Here is a 20,081-nt window from a genome sequence, read left to right as displayed (position 1 = left end):
TGAAAGCATAAAATTGCCATGAGGTGGTTACAACAGCAACAAAAATGGAAAGGGTGCAAGATGGCAGTTGCTGCTTCCAACAGAACTAATAAAACTGTTCAGGTACCGGTCCTAAATTGAACATGAAGCCAGCCCCTTCCAGCCTGAAGCACCTGTTTGAGCAAGCCCAAAGTCCTGCAGGAAGATTTTGGAAATAACTCCCACTGTGGAAGGGAAAAGTCTGATATAGCACCCACCCTCTGCTGCAGAATAAAGAGTAAATAAATTAGCAGAGCACAGTAAATTGGCTTGGTTATGATTTAAAGATTATACAGTTTTTTGCATCATGAAATGTTGAGCCCATTCCTTTTATAGCACTCTCTCTCTCTCTCTTTCTCTCTGTACTAGACAGGTTCTGCATTCCTGGTTAGGAATGCAGGAGGCATTCAATTCAGTTCACATTTCAAGGCGAATCCACCTAATTCACACTTTTTGAAACAACATGAGAACCCAAACACAGCCATCCTGTGAAATTTGCACTTCTCTGAATTTTACAATGCAGTTCATCCAGCCAAGTGATGTGTGCAAGAATATATACCTATGCTACTGTAAGGTGTGCATAAAAATGCATGTATCAGTGAAGATAGCATACAAAATGCATTATTTTAGGCAAAATTGCGGTGCAAAAATGTGTAAATTGCGTACAAGCTTGGGTATATTCAGAGAAATAATTCACACTTCAAATGCTGATAATTTTACATGAGTACTTTTAAAAAATCACAAGCTGCTATGGAAATGTGGAGCACTGGATTTAAGACTGGAAATATGAGAAACTGAGCGAAACTGAAATTGGCAGATTTACCCATTCCTACTTCTCTTCTAGTTCATTAAAACCAGGTTCCAGTTTTGTAACTCTGCAGCCATTTCCTTCTAAGGTCTACTTTCTGTTTCCTTAAAGTGACAGGCACAACTTGTATAGGATTAATCTATTTAGAACACTAAAAAAACTCATGAATCTTCCAGATTCCACTGTTTCCATGGTGGCGTCAGTAGATGCACAGCCACCAGGAGCCGCCTCATGAGCCACCAGCAACAGCCTCCTCCACCCCCTCGGCCACCACCCCCTCTATACTTCCCCTCCCTCTATGACCGAACCACACAAAGTACCACCCTTGCTGATTGCAGCCTTTGGAGGAAGCTCTTTGTGCCACTGCGAGGAGGGGAAACAGGGTCAGCTGGGCCTCAGAGACCTCCACCTGGGCTTGGACTCCTCCCACCAACCAATGAGCGCTGCTGCCCACCCCCCTGGCCAGCTGGTCTGGCCCCCATCCCCTATGAGCCATTGCGCTTCTTCTGTCCTGCTGCTGACAGCACACCCCAGCGTGGAAGTGGGGCACATCAGCAGCAACAGCCTGATGGAGAGATCTGTGAGCTTGGCATCCGCCTGAAGGAGTTGGAGCTGCTGGCACTCACTGGGGATGGCTCAGACCCACAGCAATGTGAGTAATCCAAAGGCTGAGATCCCAAAGCCTCTTTGTACAACCCCACCAAATATCCCCAAGGCTCTCCTGGTCTTCTACCATAACAATCCAGTCATGTACCCTTACCATCCAGCCCAATGTCTTAAATGTAATACACATGAAATATTTGGGGACATTGAACATGACACCAAATTTTGAACTATTATACACCCTTTTCTTTCTTAGATACCCCACACACAAGCTTAGATAAAGTCACTTATTTGTTCTTTTCCTAAGAGTACTTAAGCTTGTTAATCTGAAGTTGTTTTTTTGAAGTGACAAACAGAGTTTCTCCCTTCCACACACACCCCTTAACATTCTATAATAAATCAGTAAAGAGATATACCAAATTGGTCCAACCTACAGCAGAACTTGAAAGACCCATTGATAAAAATATATACCAAGTCACTCTCTACACAGACACCTTCTACGGATGCAATTAAATGACCTAACATTTTTTGTTGTTATTCTAATAACACATTTAAATGCCCTGAGAAACGTTCAAACTTTCTAATGCATCATCCGAGTGTTTTGGCTAAGAGATTGTAGCAGTTTCAAAATTGGTTTTCATTTTGTAAAAGTCCGGTTTGCTAATCTGAGAAAATATTTTAGAACCTCTTCCAGGTATTTGTGCAAATGAGCAATAGGCTCACCCCAGAAATATTGACGACCATTTCAGATACCAACCTGGAGGTTTTGCACAAAAAATAGTTTTAAAGGCTTTAACATTAAGATGTGGGTGGTTTGCTGCAGCAAGCAAGCAGCCCAGGTGAGCTGTAGAGGTTTAGTGAGATCTAAGGGGAGAGCAGGAGAGAGGGGTGGCTTTGGTCAAGGGTGTGGATGCAGGTGGGAGTAGATGGGGTTGGTGAATAATGTGAGCAGGGAACAGCCCCGTGTGTGTGTGTGTGTGTGTGTGTTGTCCTTATTATGTGTGTGGAAGTTGAAGAGTGTAAGTTAAATGATGACAATTGCATAATTGATGTACTAAGTATATAAAATGCATTTTTAAAAATACATTAACTGGGATCTCAGAGATGTAGAGAATTTGAGGCAAGATTAGCATGAAGCCAGTCAAACACTTTGCCCTAGTTTTGGAAGTATGTCATTGATGCTTATTACAAGACTTGGTGGATATTCTTTAACATTTTAGTCTAAGACACAATTTCTCAGCCTGGTAAATGTGTGAAAATGTAGTCTATCCACCAAGGTTCTTACACAAATGAATGAAATAGGGACTATAAAGACTTTGAGACAGCAAATGTCCTGTACTAATTAATGTGAAGATAGATAATGACTTTCAGTGGATACTGATATAAGGTAGAACAGAAAAAAAGGAATTATAAAATCTATTGAATGGAGCCAATACTTGTATAAACAAGGAGTGCACGCTGTATGGAATATATATATATATATATATATATATATATATATATATATATGTAAAAATCGTGAAATTCCGTTCGACACTTTTCTCCGTAACCGCTTGACCGATCGTCCTGAAATTTTGACACAACGATCCAGGCCACTCCTAGAGCGTTGTTGGGGGCAAAAATCCCTCAAATCGCAACCTGCCCAGGTGCAGACCTGCTTTTCCACCAAGTCAAACAGCGCCCTCAAGTGGCATAGTACCCTCCTCCACCCCCTCCCTTCCTGTGAAATCTAAGCCACACCCACAAACCAAATGACATCATCATCAACCAAGCAAATCAAACCCCCAAAGCGGCCATTATCACACCACTAGGCTTTTCTTTTATGTAGGCCCCTGTCAGGCTGCCAGGCCTCCGCTAGGCCGGGGGGGGGGGGTTACCCACAACAACGCACTTGGGGGCACGACAAGGGGTTTTTACTTTACCATTTAGCACCACTACCCCCCCCCCAAAAAAACCCCACCAAAAACCAACATTGCCAAGTGGAGGTTGGGGCCTGCCTGGGGGGGGGGTGGCACAGGCCGCAGCACAGCCTTTGATTTATGTAGGCCCCTGCATGGCAAAGGGTTTTTACTTCACAATTTAGCAACACTACCCCCCCCCAAAAAAACCCCACCAAATAACCACAAGACAAAAATAAATAACATCCTTCAAAACGTCATGAGATACGCCGGTCACGGAGAGGGGGGACACACAAACAGAATAGATCATGGATCGGGACACATGGGGCCAGTCAAAGGGATTAGCCACAACGTCTGACGTAGTCAAAACAAAATAAAAAAATCCTTCCAGCAGCACCTTAGTTGGTCTTTAAGGTGCTGCTGGAATGAATATTTTTATTTTGTTTCAGCTGAAAACAGGCCTTTTCCAGCAACAAGGTCCAATGAATAGAAGGCAGGGATACGTAATGGGTCAGAACAGGGTGGGGGGGAGACACAGGGATGAAACCTGCCCTCTCCACAGTATCTCGCCTCGACTCAGGGGGACTCTGAGGCTCAGGGGGATCTGAAGGGGGGCTATTACCCTCCATTTCACATATACTACGACTGAATGCAACCCTCTGCGTCTTTTTTAAAAAAAAAAACAACCATGTACTTTCTCTCCCCAGTTTAAGTCCTCAGATATTTGCAGTGCCCAATTCCAACCCCCTTGATTTACAATCCCCTACCTTCCCCTTGCCACTTCCTGGGTTTTTTATGGAACTGAACAACTCGGTTGCTTCAGAACGCACCTTCTGTTGTCAGGCCCTTCCAGGGCCAGACAGAGGCCAGGGCCAGGTAGATAATGTGACCCTGTTTTTAACCCTTTTGTTACTTTTTTTCATTTTACTGATTATGAATATGCTGACCGAGGCCCCCTTTGGATTCAGAGGCCCGCACCAAGTGGCCCATATGATCCCCCTCCTTCTGTCTGGGCCTGTCTGTTGCTACAGGGCTGTCGGGCTTTGCTATTTGACCCCCCCCCGCCCTGGTCAGGATTTTAAAAGTAGTTCTCTGGGTCCCAGGGCGCATCATCACCCCCGATCCTTAATCTAAATATATAGAAATGTTCACGATGTGTGCACAGGGGCCAATGTATGGAGATACAGGGGGGAGGGGACAACAGAGGGCTCACACAAAAGTAAATACTGGGAATTGGAACCCAGAAACTGACAGTTCCTTCTCCAAACATAGCTGCCAAGTTCGGGCCTGAGAAATAAGGGACTGGACCAGAAGTAGCGCTGCTGCCATTTTGAAACTGGGCGGAGCATGCTCAAAAGCTACTTTTAATGCTGCTCTGCCCTATTCCATAATGGCCGCCGCACCAGAAGTTGCGCTGCAGCCATTTTGGAACTGGGCAAAGCAGCATCAAAAGTTGCTTCTGAGCATGCTCCGCCCAGTTCCAAAATGGCCACCGCGCCACAATAAACCGGGAAAAAACAAAAAATTCCATTTTATCGGCTGGGAATAGCTGGAAAAATGGGGGTTTCCCGGGGAATACGGGAGACTTGGCAGCTATGGGTGGGGGCCAATGTAGGAAGATACCAGGGGTAGGGGCCAACACTTCCCAGGAACAACAGAGGGTTCAGACAAAAGTGCATGCTGGGAAATAGAACCCAGAACCTAACAGTTCCTTTTCGAGGGTGGGGGCCAAGGTATGGAGATACAGGGGGAGGGGCTAACACTCCCCAGGGAAACAGAGGGAAGGGTACCCTACGGAAACACAGGGATGAGCCGGGGTGGAGGGAGGAGGGGCAGGATACGTCGTGGATCGTGACAGGATGGGGGGGTCACACAAAAGAACCACAGCAACGCGTGGCCGGGTCAGCTAGTATAGCAATAAACATGCATAGGATCAGGTTACTCTGTGTATTTATGTGTGGAGGCAGAGGTTGTGGGGATCACAGGATTCAGGGGCAGATTTAGGGCTGTGTTAGCAGTGCACACTCTGGGCACTGAGCTGAGGGGATGCTGTCTCAAAGCCAAGTAAGAAAAGTGCTGGGCTTTGGGAAGAAGGCATGAGGGCTCTGACAGGTTCATAAAGTCGTCCTTTATAAAGCCTAGTTTCCCAGCTTTGGAAAGTAAGTGGATGGGCTCTAGGACCATGCCAGAGCCTTATGCCTCCTTACCAAAGCCGGGCATCTCCTTAACCACCTTTGAGAAGGTAGCTCAAGGATGCGGGGGGGGGGCAAATTTTGTGCTCACACAGGGTGCTGATGTACCCAGCTCCACCACTTCTGGATTGTTTGCATTTCTTTAAGTGAAATAATGCACATCAAAATATTAGGGTAGGAGAGACCATAAGATCATTAAGTCCAGGGTCCACCATAGCTGCCAAGTTATCCCTTTTTTTAAGGGATTTTCCCTTATGCTGAATAGGCTTCCTCGCGAGAAAAGGGAAAACTTGGCAGCTATGGGGTCCACTGATAATGACTATTTACTTTATAGTAATATTTATATTTTATTGAAGTGATTTCAATTAAAAGAAATAAAGTAATACAGAAAAAAAGAAGGAAAGGTGGGGGGGAGAGAAAAGAACAACAAAGATACATTAAAAGTGTGTGCGCGCGCACGCATGCATGCAAAAATGCAATATATGATATTCCCATACATTCTTATATATATTTACACATAGTGCTGGACTACGATCCATGAGATCCAGGGCCAAATCCCTACTGGGCCATGAAGGTTGTACTTTAATATCAGTGCATCAAAGGTCAGTATTAATCAGGAGTTGTGTGCTAGGATTTTACATTCTTTTCTCAAAGGACTGTGCATTTGCATTTGTGGTTGATGACTAACATGTTCCATCCCTGTTTCTAGATAAGCTTCTGAAGGCACTGAAAGATGAAAAGACGCAAGATGTAATGACAGGACTGACTCTGAAGAAACATTTGCCAGCATCATGAGGACTATTTACGTCTAGCCTCACCTTATTCTAATGGACTCATTTGTATTATGCATGCTTCTAATGACTCTTCCTTTTTAATCCTACACTGCCGAAGTGGGAATTTCCAACTTATTCTTCAATTAGCATTTTGTACATTTCCCCAATACATGATATACATTTCAAATACAAAGTTTCAAGTTTGCAATTTTTCAACAGATAGCTGGGTGTGTGTTGCTGACATCGACACCAACATCCTGTTTGTTTCAGATCTCTGACTGCGCCGTTCATGACAGTGTCATGGACTGGCTGGATGCTGAGAATGGTGGGAGGCACCCACTGGGGAACCCTCAAGGGAAGAAGGCTCAGAGCCAGGGGATTGATGGTGGGACAACAAGGAGTGGTCAGAGGGAGAAGACTGGGAGCAGGAGGAGGGGCCTGAAACGGAAGAGGTAACAGGGTTTAGTGAGCAAGAAGAGGCTGTGGCAGAGGGCAGCCCAGAATCAGAGGCAGAATCAGAGGCAGAGCTCAGGCAGGCTACTGAAGAAGCCAGGAAGTCTCCCCCTCCTGCTGCAACCAGCTCCCCTCCTCCGTTGGTTTCCTGGGACCCAAAGTGGTATGAAGAGGGTGGAACAAAGACAGAAATGGAGAAGCCTCAGGTTGCTTGGGAAGGACCTGGAGGAGGAGGAGACTTAGTGAGCTGTAGGACCTTCAGTCCTCGCAACCGCTTCATTGGGGCAAGACCTACTGGGATGAGTTGCTGTGCTCACTAGGCCTGCCTGAGCTGTTTTGTTTCTTTGAATAAAGAGTTGATTTCACTGACACCTTGTGAGTTATTGCTGACCTGCTCCCGACACCCACCTCAATGGTATGCAGTGCAGTTCTACATATAAAAGAAAAGGCTCCAGTTCCTCCTGTCTTATATATCCTCTCCACTGTATTCAAATCCTCTTTGGAGAGCCAGTGTGGAGTAGTGGTTAGAGTGCTAGACTTGGATGTGGGAGATCAGTGTTCAAATCCCCACTTGGCTATTAAGCCCACTGGGTGACTTTGGGCCAGTCATTGTCTCTCAGCCTAACCTACCTCACAGGATTGTTGTGAGGGTATTAATGGAGAGAAGGAGAAGTGAGCTCTTTTGAGAAGAGATGCACTAAATGCAACAATAGCAATAATAAACAAAGCCACATAATTTCTATGCAATTGGTTGTGGGGAGGGGAGTGAGTGAAATGGCAGAGATGGTGGTGCATGTCTCACTCACTGCTGCCTCTTACTCAGAAGTAAGCCCTATTCACTGCAAAGGGACTTCCTCCCAGGTAAAAGAGTTCCACAGCACAAGGAGGGGTGCAAAGGTGTGCCAGAAATGAACAAGAGAGGAAGCAGGAAGAAGTTGAGGCATGCAGGAGTGAGGGAAATGTGACCTGCTTATGGGGAGCAAAAAGCATGAGAAATCCAAGACAAGGCAGGCATAGTGATATGTCAAAGATGTTCAGGGGAAAGCATATCAGAAAAAACGTTTGGGTTGGGAGAAAAGTTGGGTTTTGCTACAGGACATCTGAAATGTGAGCAGATGAGGGAACCCTCCCCCCAAAATGCAGGAACAGGCAGGGTTGGAAGTGAGATTTCTCATTTTTAAATATGTACTTTATCCACTAGATGGCAGCATGCAACAATATTTATACATTTTGGAAGTAATTACAATACAATACTTTTTGTTTAACCAGGTGAGATGGCCTGTTCTAACCTTTCCTCCATTTATGAAACATTTCAGATCAACATCTTACATTCCACATCACCTCTTTCACTGGCAACAAAACAATCTGCCAAAAAGCTGTAATCTGATACTTTAGGATTGATCAGCTGCAGAAATGCCACTGAAAATAGTTTTAACATGCTTGAGGATCTGCACGAACAGCTGCAACACCTACCAGAGGGTTTTTTCAACCTGCTGTCTTCATCTTGGAATTGAGTCTAGAAGGTGGCCTTATGGCTTGCAACATCTGGACTAATTTTTGACTAATTTTTAGTCTTTATTTTTTATTTTACCTCTTCTCCCCACCCCCTGCTTTGTATAACATCTTTGAATGGTGAAGAATTCTGCATGACTCAAGAGCCTGCCAATATTTTGTGAAATTTCAGCTGGTCCTCATAAACGGTATTGCCCAACTGGGGATTTTGTTGTTAAAAAACTGCTTCCCAAAAGGAGGGGAGGCATTACAGGACAAAGATATAGAACATTTCTGGGGAGGAGATGGAATGCCCATCTCCTCCCCAATTACTTGCCCTGCTCAGGACAAACATCCTAAACAACCTTTGGCGGGGAAAGATCTCTCTGCTAAAGATGCTGTGCCGCATCTGCACTGCACATGTGAAACACTGTCATACCACTTTAAACAGTTATAGCTTCCCCCAAGTTACAGGTAGGTAGCCGTGTTGGTCTGACGTAGTCGAAACAAAATTTTAAAAAATCCTTCCAGTAGCACCTTAGAGACCAACTAAGTTTGTCATTGGTATGAGCTTTCGTGTGCATGCACACTTCTTCAGATTCCCAGAGTGGTTAACGATCAACCCCTAATTCCCAGGAAATTCTGGGATTTGAAGCTGTCTGAGGGGAACGGGGTGTCCTAGCAACTCTCAGCAGCCTTATCAAACTACAGCTCCTAGAATTCTCTAGGGGAAGCTATAACTTTTTGTATTATAAGTGGTATGATACCGCTTTAAATGTGTAGTGCAGATGGGGCAATACTGGGATAGTACACAATACTGGTCTAGGCAGGCAAATAGTCTGACCTGATAGAAGGCAGCTTCCTACATTCCTCAGGTGCTCAGCACATGAAATTTTGCATCCTTGACCAGGAGCATCAGGTGTGGCAGGGCAGAGCTACCCTCCCGACAGCTGCATTGCTGCAGTTTATGTGGGTGGGGCAAGGACAGGGGCAAGGTCAGGGCTGTCGAGTCAATACAGCACTCTCACCGGTGCATCCAGGCACCTCTAACCCTTGCCTTGCCACCACCCTGCCCACATAAACTGCAGGGACTCGGGAGTTAAGAGAGTGGCCATTAGTTGGAGTGGAGTGAGGTTGTGGAACGGAGGCTAGGATTCTGGCATGAAGAAGCAATGTCTACTGTTTCTAATGGAGTCAACTGTTTTTAATGAGAGCCAAACAAGTATACAGAGTTAGAATTGTGTGTCTGGATAGGGTTGCTGAAACACACACACACACACACACACACACACACACACACACACAAGCAGATGCTTCACATAAGGACATATGAAGAGCAGTGACCAGATGGCCAGCAAAATTCGTTCTTGCTTGTTTCATGTGAGGCAAGAAGACACAGATATTCTCTGTTCCATAATATGAAGCTGAGAGCTGCTGTACAGAGCCCAGCAGACACACCTTTCTTATAATCCAGTTAAACCACTCACTCCAAAACACAGCAGGGTAGGAGTAACTGAGCAACTCGGACAAAGCCTGTTGTTGTTGTTAACAACAAGGAGGCACAGGGAGGCATTTAAAGCACCCCGTTGTCTGTGGCTCAGCTTGCATGGGAGGAAATGGTTGGCAGTCTCCACTATGAAAATGGCAGGGCTTCATCGTTGCCTTAATTGCTGCCTTCACTGGGGAGATGAAGAGAATTAAAGAGCACAGTAGAGGCCTATGTTCAGGGAGCTGCACCCCAAGCATATGTCTATATTATTCACTTAGAAAAAAAATATAAACCACCTAACCAGGAAGAATCTCCAGGCACTGTAAAGTGATATAAAAGAATTGTCAACAAGGAAAATAAGTAAAATTTAAAATCCAAATACACCATACTAAATTGTGTGTCTAGGTAGGGTTGTTGAAACATATTTCCCTTTTCTTTTTAGGAGGTGTTTAGCTTAAGAGAGCAAGTGCCCTGCTGAATCAGGCCCAGGGCACCCTGTTTTCACAGTAGCCAAGCAGATTATTATGGGAAGGCTGCAAGCAGGACCCGAGTACAACAACACTCTTTCTACCTGTGATTCGTAGCAAGTGGTATTCAAAGGAATGGTGCCTCTGACAATGGAGAGAGAAGACACACATTGCAGGCACTGATAGCATTGTTCTACATGACACCTAAAGCAGCAAAACAAGGCTGTGTGCCTAATGTAAATATTAATACCCACTGGGTTTAAGGAAGGAAGAGCCCTTTGCCAGGTCTTGCATAGTCAGGGTTGCATAATACAGAGGAAAACAAGGAACAGAAAATATACTAGAAGCCTGATGAGATTCTTGCCCGTCCCTACTTTAGAGAGAAAATTTCACATAACAACCGGGGAGAAGGGCACCAATTCCTATCCCACATTTTTCAATTATGCTTGTCAGAGTGTAATTGTCTGGTCCAATTTATCCTCATCCTGGAATGCATTCTTATAAATTGACCCATCTATCTAAAGTGTAATCAGAGAAACACCATTTAGAGAAAGATTGAGCTTGTAGACTTTTTTTTTTTTTAAAAAAGCAACATTCTGCATGCTTTCATTTCAGGATTCTTAACCATTCAGTCTTTAAAAAAAATAATCTCTACCGTGTATCACCCTGACAGGCATCTCAGAGTGGAGATACAATAGCCTCCGGCACAGAGTGTCTACAGTGATATTCATGTCCTCCCTCCCCAGAATGCATCAAATTCTTCCACTTCAGAAATCCAACACTCTTTTGGCTTCTCAGTGATGGGAACAGTTAGATACAGAAACCATTTAGAGACAAGGAAGTGTTTGAGGTTTATTTTGTTACAAGGTTTATTTATGTTAACTTCCTAACCAGTTTGTTCTAGTGATCCTACTCATGTTAAATGAAACCTAAAACCAAACATAAACATGTGGTGTGTGTGTTTAAATGGAAGTATGGATTATCAAGTAAAAAACAACCCTGAAAGTTTGACACTACCTCTGTTTACACTAGGAAAGTAAAAGGTAAAGGGACCCCTGACCATTAGGTCCAGTCGTGACCGACTCTGGGGTTGCGCGCTCATCTCGCATTATTGGCCGAGGGAGCCGGCGTATAGCTTCCAGGTCATGTGGCCAGCATGACAAAGCCGCTTCTGGCAAACCAGAGCAGCACATGGAAACGCCGTTTACCTTCCCGCCATAGCGGTTCCTATTTATCTACTTGCATTTTGACGTGCTTTCGAACTGCTAGGTTGGCAGGAGCTGGGACCAAGCAACAGGAGCTCACCCCGTCACAGGGATTCGAACCGCCGACCTTCTGGTCAGCAAGCCCTAGGCTCAGTGGTTTAACCACAGCGCCACTAGGAAAGTACATGTGATAAATTGAACTTCTGTTTCCTTGTGACTTTAACTCTTCAATTAAAGGGGAAATAACACTGATTTATTTGAGAATAATAATTACAGTGGTACCTCGGTTTATGAACACAATTGGTTCCGGAAGTCTGTTCATAAACTGAAGCGTTCATAAACTGAAGCGAACTTTCCCATTGAAAGTAATGGAAAGTAGATTAATCTGTTCCAGACGGTCCACGGAGTACTTAAACTGAAGCGTTCATAAACTGAAGTGAACTTTCCCATTGAAAGTAATGGAAAGTGGATTAATCCGTTCCAGATGGGTCCGTGGCGTTCGTAAACCGAAAATTCGTAAACCGAGGTGTTCATAAACCGAGGTTCCACTGTACAACCAAAAGGTTTAAAAGTAATGAGGAACCAGTGGCCCCCCAGATATTACTATCCCATCATTCCCACTGGCCAAGCTGTTTGGGGATGACAGGAGTTGGAGCTCAAGGGCACCTGGAGGATCAAAGGTTCCCCACCTGAACTTCAGAATTAAACAAGTGCAGCTGTTCCTTCACTCTCCATAGTGGCAGGAAAAACTGGTGTGTGCTTAATTTTACTGTCTCTTTTGGAATACAGTCACCTGTGTCAGCTAGAGCATGCTGTGAATTTTAACAGAATTGTGAATTCACTTCTACGAAAGTGAAAGAGTGTGCCCAGGGCAGATTAACCAGTGCTTGTGAGCTTATGAACTCCTCCCTGAAAAAGCAGTTTTGCAGCATTTAAAGGGATTCTGGTTGGTTTGTTTTTGAGTTGGTGATTGAAATTATGATTGTTACAAACAGCTCTCTGAAGGATTAAAAGAAAGGAGAACAGCCCACCCAACAGAAATGGGGTAGAGGAAGACCAATGACACAATCCACTGTGGAATCTCTTCTAAGTTCCCAGTATGTTCTGAAAGCAGGAGTGGGGAAATGTGCTTGAATTCTTTTTGAAAAGCAGTCTATATGCATTCTTGGAGAAGCAAACCTAAAAGTAACTCTGAAATAATAATAGTGGAATCCTGGAGACCAGGCACCTTAAAGTCCTAGGCCAGGCATAGGCAACCTTGGCTCTCCAGATGTTTTAGAACTACAACTCCCATGATCCCTGACCACTGGCCCCATTAGCCAGGGATCATGGGAGTTGTAGTTACAAAACATCTGGAGAGCCAAGGTTGCCTATGCCTGTCCTAGGCTATGTATCCTCAAGTTCAGAAAAAGTTCAGAGCAGAGTGAAGTGCACTTAAGGATTTCTTATTATTACCACTCTGTTGCAGTAGTTTCATAATAAATGTACCTAATTTCATTGTGCTACCTTAAGTATACTTCAGTAGGTATGGCGTTCTGTTCAGAAAAGGAATGCTATTTGATTGTACCCAGGCAAGGGAGCGGAACCAGAATAAATGTATAATACTTCTGCCATGAGGCATATATTTCTATTTGTTATGTTGCAAGGCTCAAAATTATTTTCTGCAAGAGCCTGTCAGAGATGCTGAAACACAGAGAGGAGGCAAGGGGAGAGAGAGAAAGAGTGTGTATTAAAACTCTGAAACACGCACTTGGTTCTCTGTAGCTTTGAGATTCTGAAAAGCTTCCCATGTACTGGCCCTAAGTGTCCAATAGGCAGAAGAGTCTTGATAGGTTCAGAGGGCCTAGTGACTGCCATCAGAATGTATGCATATACAACTTCATAAAGAAAGGACACACACACACAAATACACATATATATCATATAGGGTATATAGCCCTGGGTATGCCATATTTGAAAGTATTGTAAGGCTGTAAAATGACAAAGCGTTATTTCCTGCAAAGGGGACTGTGAGGGGGAAATACAATGACTGCATGCTGCTGTCTGAGGTAAAATTGGCGTCTGGGGACTTAGACAGAATATAGTTATATGTGGGTGTTTGCTGAACAGACCAGATGATGCTTTGAGCAGCTAAAGAGACCCAAGAGCTGCTGAGATTCCTATGAAAGTGAACAGCATGTGAAGAATCAGCAGTCCTGAGGTAAACCTAGCAGGGCTGAGAAGATCATCATGCCCAGCTGGTAAAAGAGAAATTCTGGGGAGACACTTAAGCCTATAAACACCCCAAAGAGTGGATTGGGGAAAGAATCAGGGTATATCAGCTGTTCGAGATGTCAGCAAGGATTTCTGATTCCCATCTGCTCAACAGCAACAACAAAAAACCTGTACCTCATCTCTGAGCATCACAGTTCCCCAGGTGTAAAATGGAACTTTAAAAATTCTGTTATAATTTGTTGTTTCTTAAAAACTGCAAGTACAATTGTCTCCATGCTGTACTAATCACTTCTCTCCAAGCTTCAATATTCTACATCTGCAAAGTATTAGTATTAAATTAGTTGCCTTCAGATCTTTGTGTAGCTGTCTAACCCTGGTCTGCAGTAACTCAGATGTAGATTTGTACTTATTTAAGTAAGTTATCCCAGTATCACTGGGTGCAGTCAGTAGCTGGTTTTGCCCCATAAGCCACCATTTTGTACCTATTTCCAGTTGGTGGAATGATCCCACAAGCTTGAGGTTGTCCATTCCTGAAATAGTCTAAAGGGTCGGCATATCTGGGCTGCCAAAGCATAGCAAGTGGCCATGGAGTCCATGGCAAAATTGGGCACCTCTTCAGTGTTGTCATTTCTCCATTCCAGTGCTAGCGGAGAGAACCTTAATCCTAAAGATTGTGTATTACCAACTCATCTAGCTGTGAATGGAATGCTAAAAATTGGTGAGCCTGCTATTAAAGAAGTGTATTTGGTTCAGATGGGGTTAAAAATTCATAGGTGGCCTAAATATCAAATATCCCCTTCTTAAGCAAGGCATTCAATGAGTATTGACCATGCATGCATGAATGGGGGAAGCAGATTAGCGCAACCCACCTCAAACCTGTTTCAGCACTGAAATGGCTTCTGTCACCCTGGTTGATGATCTTCATAATGAGAGAGAATTGGAGCTGGAGAACGTGGCCTTGTTTACTCCCTCACAGTCACATTCAGTATCATCAGCCATGGCATCCTCCTAGAGCAACTCAGGACCGCCTCTCTCCATATGAACCTACCCAGACCCTGAGATCATAATCTAAGACCCTTCTTCATGTGCTTCTTCTATCAGAGGTCTGTCTGGAGGGTGGCAAAACAGAACAGGCCTTTTCTGCAGTGGCTACTTGTCTGTGGAATGCTCTCCACAGGGAGGTCCATCTGGTGCCTTCATTATTCATTTAGGTGCCAGGCAAAAAACATTCCTCTTCAACCAGGCCTTTGCCTGATTATTATCTTGTACCCCTTTCAAATGTGTTTATGGGAGGGGTGGTGGTATTGCTTTGTGGGTTTTTTTGTTCTTGTTTTCATCATGTATTTTGTGCTCTTATATTATACTTTTATGTTGTGAGCCGCCCTGAGAACTGCAAGTGAAGGGAGGTGTACAAGTTTAATAAATAAAATAAACCGAGGCCTTGGAGTTGGAACAGAGTCAAGCAGTGGTTCCACTCCTTACCTGCAGGGCCATTTTCAGAGAGTGACACTGGAGGACTCTTCCTCAGCCCTATGGCAGTTAAGAGATTCAACCTTGCCCCGCCCCCCAAAAAAGATGTTTAATGCAGCTTATGTTTTTAAATCGGACAGAAGCTGGTTTCAGGGGGAATGCACCAAACTGCAGTACCAAACTCCAGGATAGATATGGATTGTGGCTAATGTCATGTGTCCATGGCTTCAAACACCAGCAGTGGGAGTGCACTGGAGCCAGAATGGCAATGTGTACACAGCCTTAGAGTCCAAGATGAATTTGTGTTACAAACATGAAGCACCATTCAAGTGGTAGTTGACTTATATTGACTGACAAGCATGTCTCTAGTATGCATGGAATCCATATAGTGCTATCAGAGTTCTTATAAGATCACTGGTTCAAATATGTCAATCTATCTATTCTTAGCAATGCAGCAATTTGCAACCAATACAGCTCACAAACTTTAAACACCTATTGTTAATAGTTATTGCACATATAATATTAGTTGTGGTTTTTTTTGTTTACGCTTATCTTGTTTAAACAATATATTCAGTCATTTTGGAGTAAATAAAGCTGCATGTAAAAGCATTTAGTGGTTAGCAAAAGTCAATTTCAAAAACATTCCAAGGAAAAATATGCTTTCAAATTAGGTTTTCTACAGTATTACATGCAGCCACCTATGCTTGCAATATGAATGTCTTTGCACAGGGGTGATCTCTAATTGAAAAACTGTGTTGCAACTATTGCCATACAAAATGTTTAATATATATCAAATTATTTATACACCATATTTTGACTCCATGATTGCATCGTGCTCACAGATACTGAATGTTAAGAGTATCCTCTTTCCAGCAATGTCCCCTTTAGTCTTGAAACAATAATCCTGCTTGCAACTTCTACAAATTACACAAACATGTTAACAACAAAATGAATTGCTTATTGAATAAGGATATTATGACAACTGTATCTATGAAGTATGCACAGAGGGGCGGTTTTATAAAATACTTACTTAGATAATTAAATTGTAAATGATACAATTTAAAATATGTATTGTTTGAATGAATTAGGATTCATCAGTATTTCCCTGTGACCAAATATAATAGCCAGAAACCAGTGCAAAATTATGTGTCCCATTGACTTGGGTAAATATAACTCCATACTGGATTAGGACTATTTAAGTGAATAGCAGGTTTCTTTTTAATAATGTCTTCAAAAAGTTATCACATAATCCACTTTTCTATCTCAGGCTTGCAGAGGCCTCAAGAATGAAATGAAATTTATGGACAGGAGGCCAAAGGGTTTAAAACCCTGAAGGAATTTATACTTAAGCACCTTGCATGGCTGATATTCAAGATTCTAAAATGTAATACTCCTACAAGCCTTCTAATTTGGTTAGTTTAACGTATGTTTTTAAACAAATAAATTTACATTCTCAACTAAGTAAAACTGAAATTATCAGTATGATTCAAAACCTAATGTAAGATTTGATAAGTGCTGAATTGAGCTATTTTCAAAAATAAAATTAAGAAGCTACTACAGAGGTGTTTAGTTCTGTTTAACTGAAATAGTAAATAGTTGATATTAAATTCCCAACAAGCAGCCCTCAATTTCGGACTATGTTCCTTCTTACCTCATGCTGCCCGCCTCACCCACTCCCAGGTGAGGGAGGCTGAAGCAGAAATGTCCTAGGGTGTTAGCAGCACCAGAGGAACACAACATCAAGCCAGTGTGTCAGAAATCCACCTACATTAATCAGGATTCACTTGTCCTTCCTTCAAGTAGATGGAACAGTGATGTCAGAAATTCACCTACATTAATCAGGATTCAGTTGCCCACTTTTTCATACCCACTGTTGACTACATTTTTGGAACAAACAACAATTGAATACACACGATATGAATGTATAGCAATGATACAATTAGTTTTGATTTGCTGATAGATTAAAAGATCATTCTTATTAGACTTAATCTTCTGGGTGACTAAGTTTCTTTGGTTCTTCAATTCAGTTGTCTCACTAGCCTATGTATCAGTTGATTTTAAAATTATTTTTGCTGGTAATTTATGGTTATTTATTTTCTTTTGTAGGTTGATCATTTCTATAAATATACACTAACTATTTATTTACATGATGATTACAAAAATACAATTTTATTTATATGCAATTTTATTGAAATAACAAGAAAACAATGACACCAAAAGGTTCTGTAATTACTAGGACCTTTGGCAAGGACTTACTATATATCATGACAGTTAAGTTGCACACTTGGAAATATATTTTTCATATTTAATGTGTTTGCTTAAAAATTCTGTGCTTTACTTTAAACTCCTGTTTCTGTTTGCTTTGTTTGTTTCTCTGCAGTAAGTAAAGACCAAAGAAACTCACGGGGGGGGGGATGAAATTAGCTGATCAGAGGACAAAGTTGAGGCTGAATAAATTAATAAGCTCAAGGAAATGTTTACTCTGGTAGACATCAATACACGCAGTATGATACCCCATAGGCAATTTCTATTTGCCCTAAAGTTACATTATACATTTAGGAACTAAAATGTGTGTGTTTTTTGTAACAGTCCACCATTTTTATTTTTATTTTGCAGCTGCCCAAGGTGAGCCAGCATAGAGTTTCATTCTGCTATTTTGAGGCTGTGTTTTCATGACAGTGCGATAGAACAATGAATTACTTTTAGCTTCCAGAACTTACAGCCCTGGATTTGGCAAAATATCACTTCCCACACTGCCACTCATAGCAGGAACCTGCAGCACAGCAGACACTGTTTTGACTGCAGCTCCCGCCCTCCCTAACCACTGGCTATGCTGGCTGGGGCCGATAGGGGAGTTAAGAATTCAACAACATCTGGGAGGGCTGCAAGTTCCCACCCGATTCACAGAACACTGTTTTGTCCCATAGATTTGTTTACTTATTTACACTTTAAGAAAAGACTGTAGTCAACCCCCAAAGATATGGCGATTCCTTAAGTTTGCGTAGTCATTGGTTGAGTGTAATCAGAGTCAAGTCTGTTAAGCTGCTTCTGGCATCACTTCACTAGACATCATTGTTTACAAGAGAAGGACAGAGCTCTCTGTGAAACAGAGGGTTGTGTCTCCCCCCCCTTTTTTTAAGAAAAAGCAGGTGTATTCATTATTCCAGACTGAGACAGACTCAAGGTTCTCAAATTTACCAGTTCCGCCATGTGTTCAGAATGAAAACCTTTTTGAATGTAAGGCACATTCAAAGAATCTGTTTTCACTGGGAGGTTCCAGGGAGCATTTCTGTATCTTTCCCGTTTCACAGTGAAGAGAGACAGAACACTGAAAACAATTCTGTGCAACTCAACAGTAACATTAGACCAGCTCTTTAGACACCATTTATGCTAGCGGGCCTTTTTACTGTTCTTTTCCTCTTTGTCGGTTTTGGATTATGAGCAAAGATTGTGACTTTTGGGATATTTACAAAGGACTCTTCACATCAGATTTGTATGGTTTAAATGTGGTCTCTAGGCAGAGCTGAGCTCTATTGCTTTGTTGCCATCAGTCTTTTTGATATTGTATCAGCTGAACTACAAATATATGAATATATGGCCCTTAGTTTTCATATTATTACTATGGTTTTTTTCTGAATAAAAAAGGTTTACTTTTTTTACATGCACAAGTTGCTACAGAATGATCTATATTTGTGCTTCCCAAGCTCTTAATATAATGGAATATTAGACAGGCAGATGGTTGAAAGAAAGTCTCCAACAATGAAGGCTTCATGGAACAAGAGGTATGTGACAGACAGTTGCATATCATAAATATAATACATCAATATTTTACAACGGTTGCCTGGGAATACCTGCCTTATAGGTAGAGAACTGATAGTCAGACTGACTGCTCTATTTACTCACTTTTCTTTTTAATCCAGGGTTGATTGTTTCAGAATAGAAAAATGGCATTGCTTTGGCACAAGCCACAATAAGTCTGAATTAACAGCTAGAGGGCCTACAAGTGATGTGATGCAAACTTTCACCGCAAGAAGCCATCAGACCTGAAATTCAAACATGTCTGTTTGTTTCTTGGCTAGCTTAGCAACTTCTTCTCTTATTGCCTTCACCAGAGCAGCTGTGGAAAGGTTGTTGAGTGGGCTATCCAATGGGTAATTTTCTGTTAGGCTCTGTTGAGAAGCAGCAGAAGGCGGCAGTGGGACTTGTTCCAGGCCAGAGTGCATATTTGCTGGTTGACTGTATTGACGAGGAAGTCTTGAAGGAGAGTGGTTGTGTTGGTAACGTGGCCGTGAATAAGCTTCTATGTAGCCAGGAAGCGGGACCTAAAGAAGATATTAATTAGACAAATAAATTGCCCTAAGGTCTGTTCTTAAACACAAGACATAATTTGTGCAACGGTTGCATGTGGAAAGAGGCTACTTGTGGGCACAGTCAGAAAAATAGCTATGTATTTACAAAAGCAATTTTTGAGTGGAAATTATTACATGGATTTTTGCATCAATTTTGTGAGTTTCCCAACCTGCTCCATTTCCAAGAACAATTTCATGGTAGCAAACTATTACTTATTTATAAAACTTCAATGGCACATAGTGTAATACAAAACTCTAGAAGGAAGCCTCAAACTATGCACCTGCTTCTTCAGAGGGAGTGTAACCCGATCTAGATACCAATCCCAGATCTGGGAAATGCCCATCCATAGAGTCTCCATATTATCTGGATTCAGTCACAATTTATTAACCTCATCCAGCTCACCAGCTTAGGACACACACAGCTATTCCTGATTCACATGCTATACAGAAATAGGGGTGGTATACTGGCGGCATATATTAAATAGCATTGGGGTCAAAATCGGGCCTTGTGGCACCCTACAGATCAACTGCTGAGAGTAAAGGCACAGTCACCCAAAACTACTTTCTGGAATCAATCCTGGGAGTAGGAGCAAAAAAGTAGGGCACTCCAGAATAAAGCTCCTGACAGATTCAGGATATTCAACAGGGTCA

General features: G+C 42.6%; 2 protein-coding genes across 3 annotated transcripts in view; one reads left to right on the top strand and one right to left on the bottom strand.

The window, feature by feature from the left end:
• The first annotated feature begins 1,057 nt into the window (after nt 1–1,057).
• On the top strand, nt 1,058–6,314 carry C1H11orf91 (chromosome 1 C11orf91 homolog). The gene is made up of 2 exons (XM_035135126.1): nt 1,058–1,478; nt 6,229–6,314. The coding sequence occupies exons 1-2, from the start codon at nt 1,058–1,060 to the stop codon at nt 6,312–6,314; spliced, it is 507 nt and encodes a 168-aa protein (XP_034991017.1).
• Nucleotides 6,315–15,594: 9,280 nt separating this feature from the next.
• The window catches only part of KIAA1549L (KIAA1549 like), a 148,907-nt gene continuing 144,420 nt past the window's right edge, over nt 15,595–20,081 (bottom strand). For both annotated transcript variants that reach the window (XM_060275441.1, XM_060275442.1), the window contains one exon: nt 15,595–19,403. In XM_060275441.1, the coding sequence (XP_060131424.1) occupies nt 19,119–19,403 (285 nt within the window). In that variant the 3' untranslated portion in view covers nt 15,595–19,118. The remainder of the gene's footprint in view (nt 19,404–20,081) is intronic.

The sequence above is a fragment of the Zootoca vivipara genome, chromosome 1, assembly GCF_963506605.1.
Source record: "Zootoca vivipara chromosome 1, rZooViv1.1, whole genome shotgun sequence".
In the NCBI taxonomy this organism is placed as follows: domain Eukaryota; kingdom Metazoa; phylum Chordata; class Lepidosauria; order Squamata; family Lacertidae; genus Zootoca; species Zootoca vivipara.
This window is presented reverse-complemented; position numbering and strand designations above follow the sequence as displayed.

What these genes read in the sequence shown, in the direction of transcription:
- C1H11orf91 (XM_035135126.1), top strand. Translation starts at nt 1,058, where the DNA reads ATGAGCCACCAGCAACAGCCTCCTCCACCCCCTCGGCCACCACCCCCT. An exon ending in TGGCTCAGACCCACAGCAAT is followed by an intron (nt 1,479 to 6,228) that starts GTGAGTAATCCA and finishes CCCTGTTTCTAG; the next exon opens with ATAAGCTTCTGAAGGCACTG.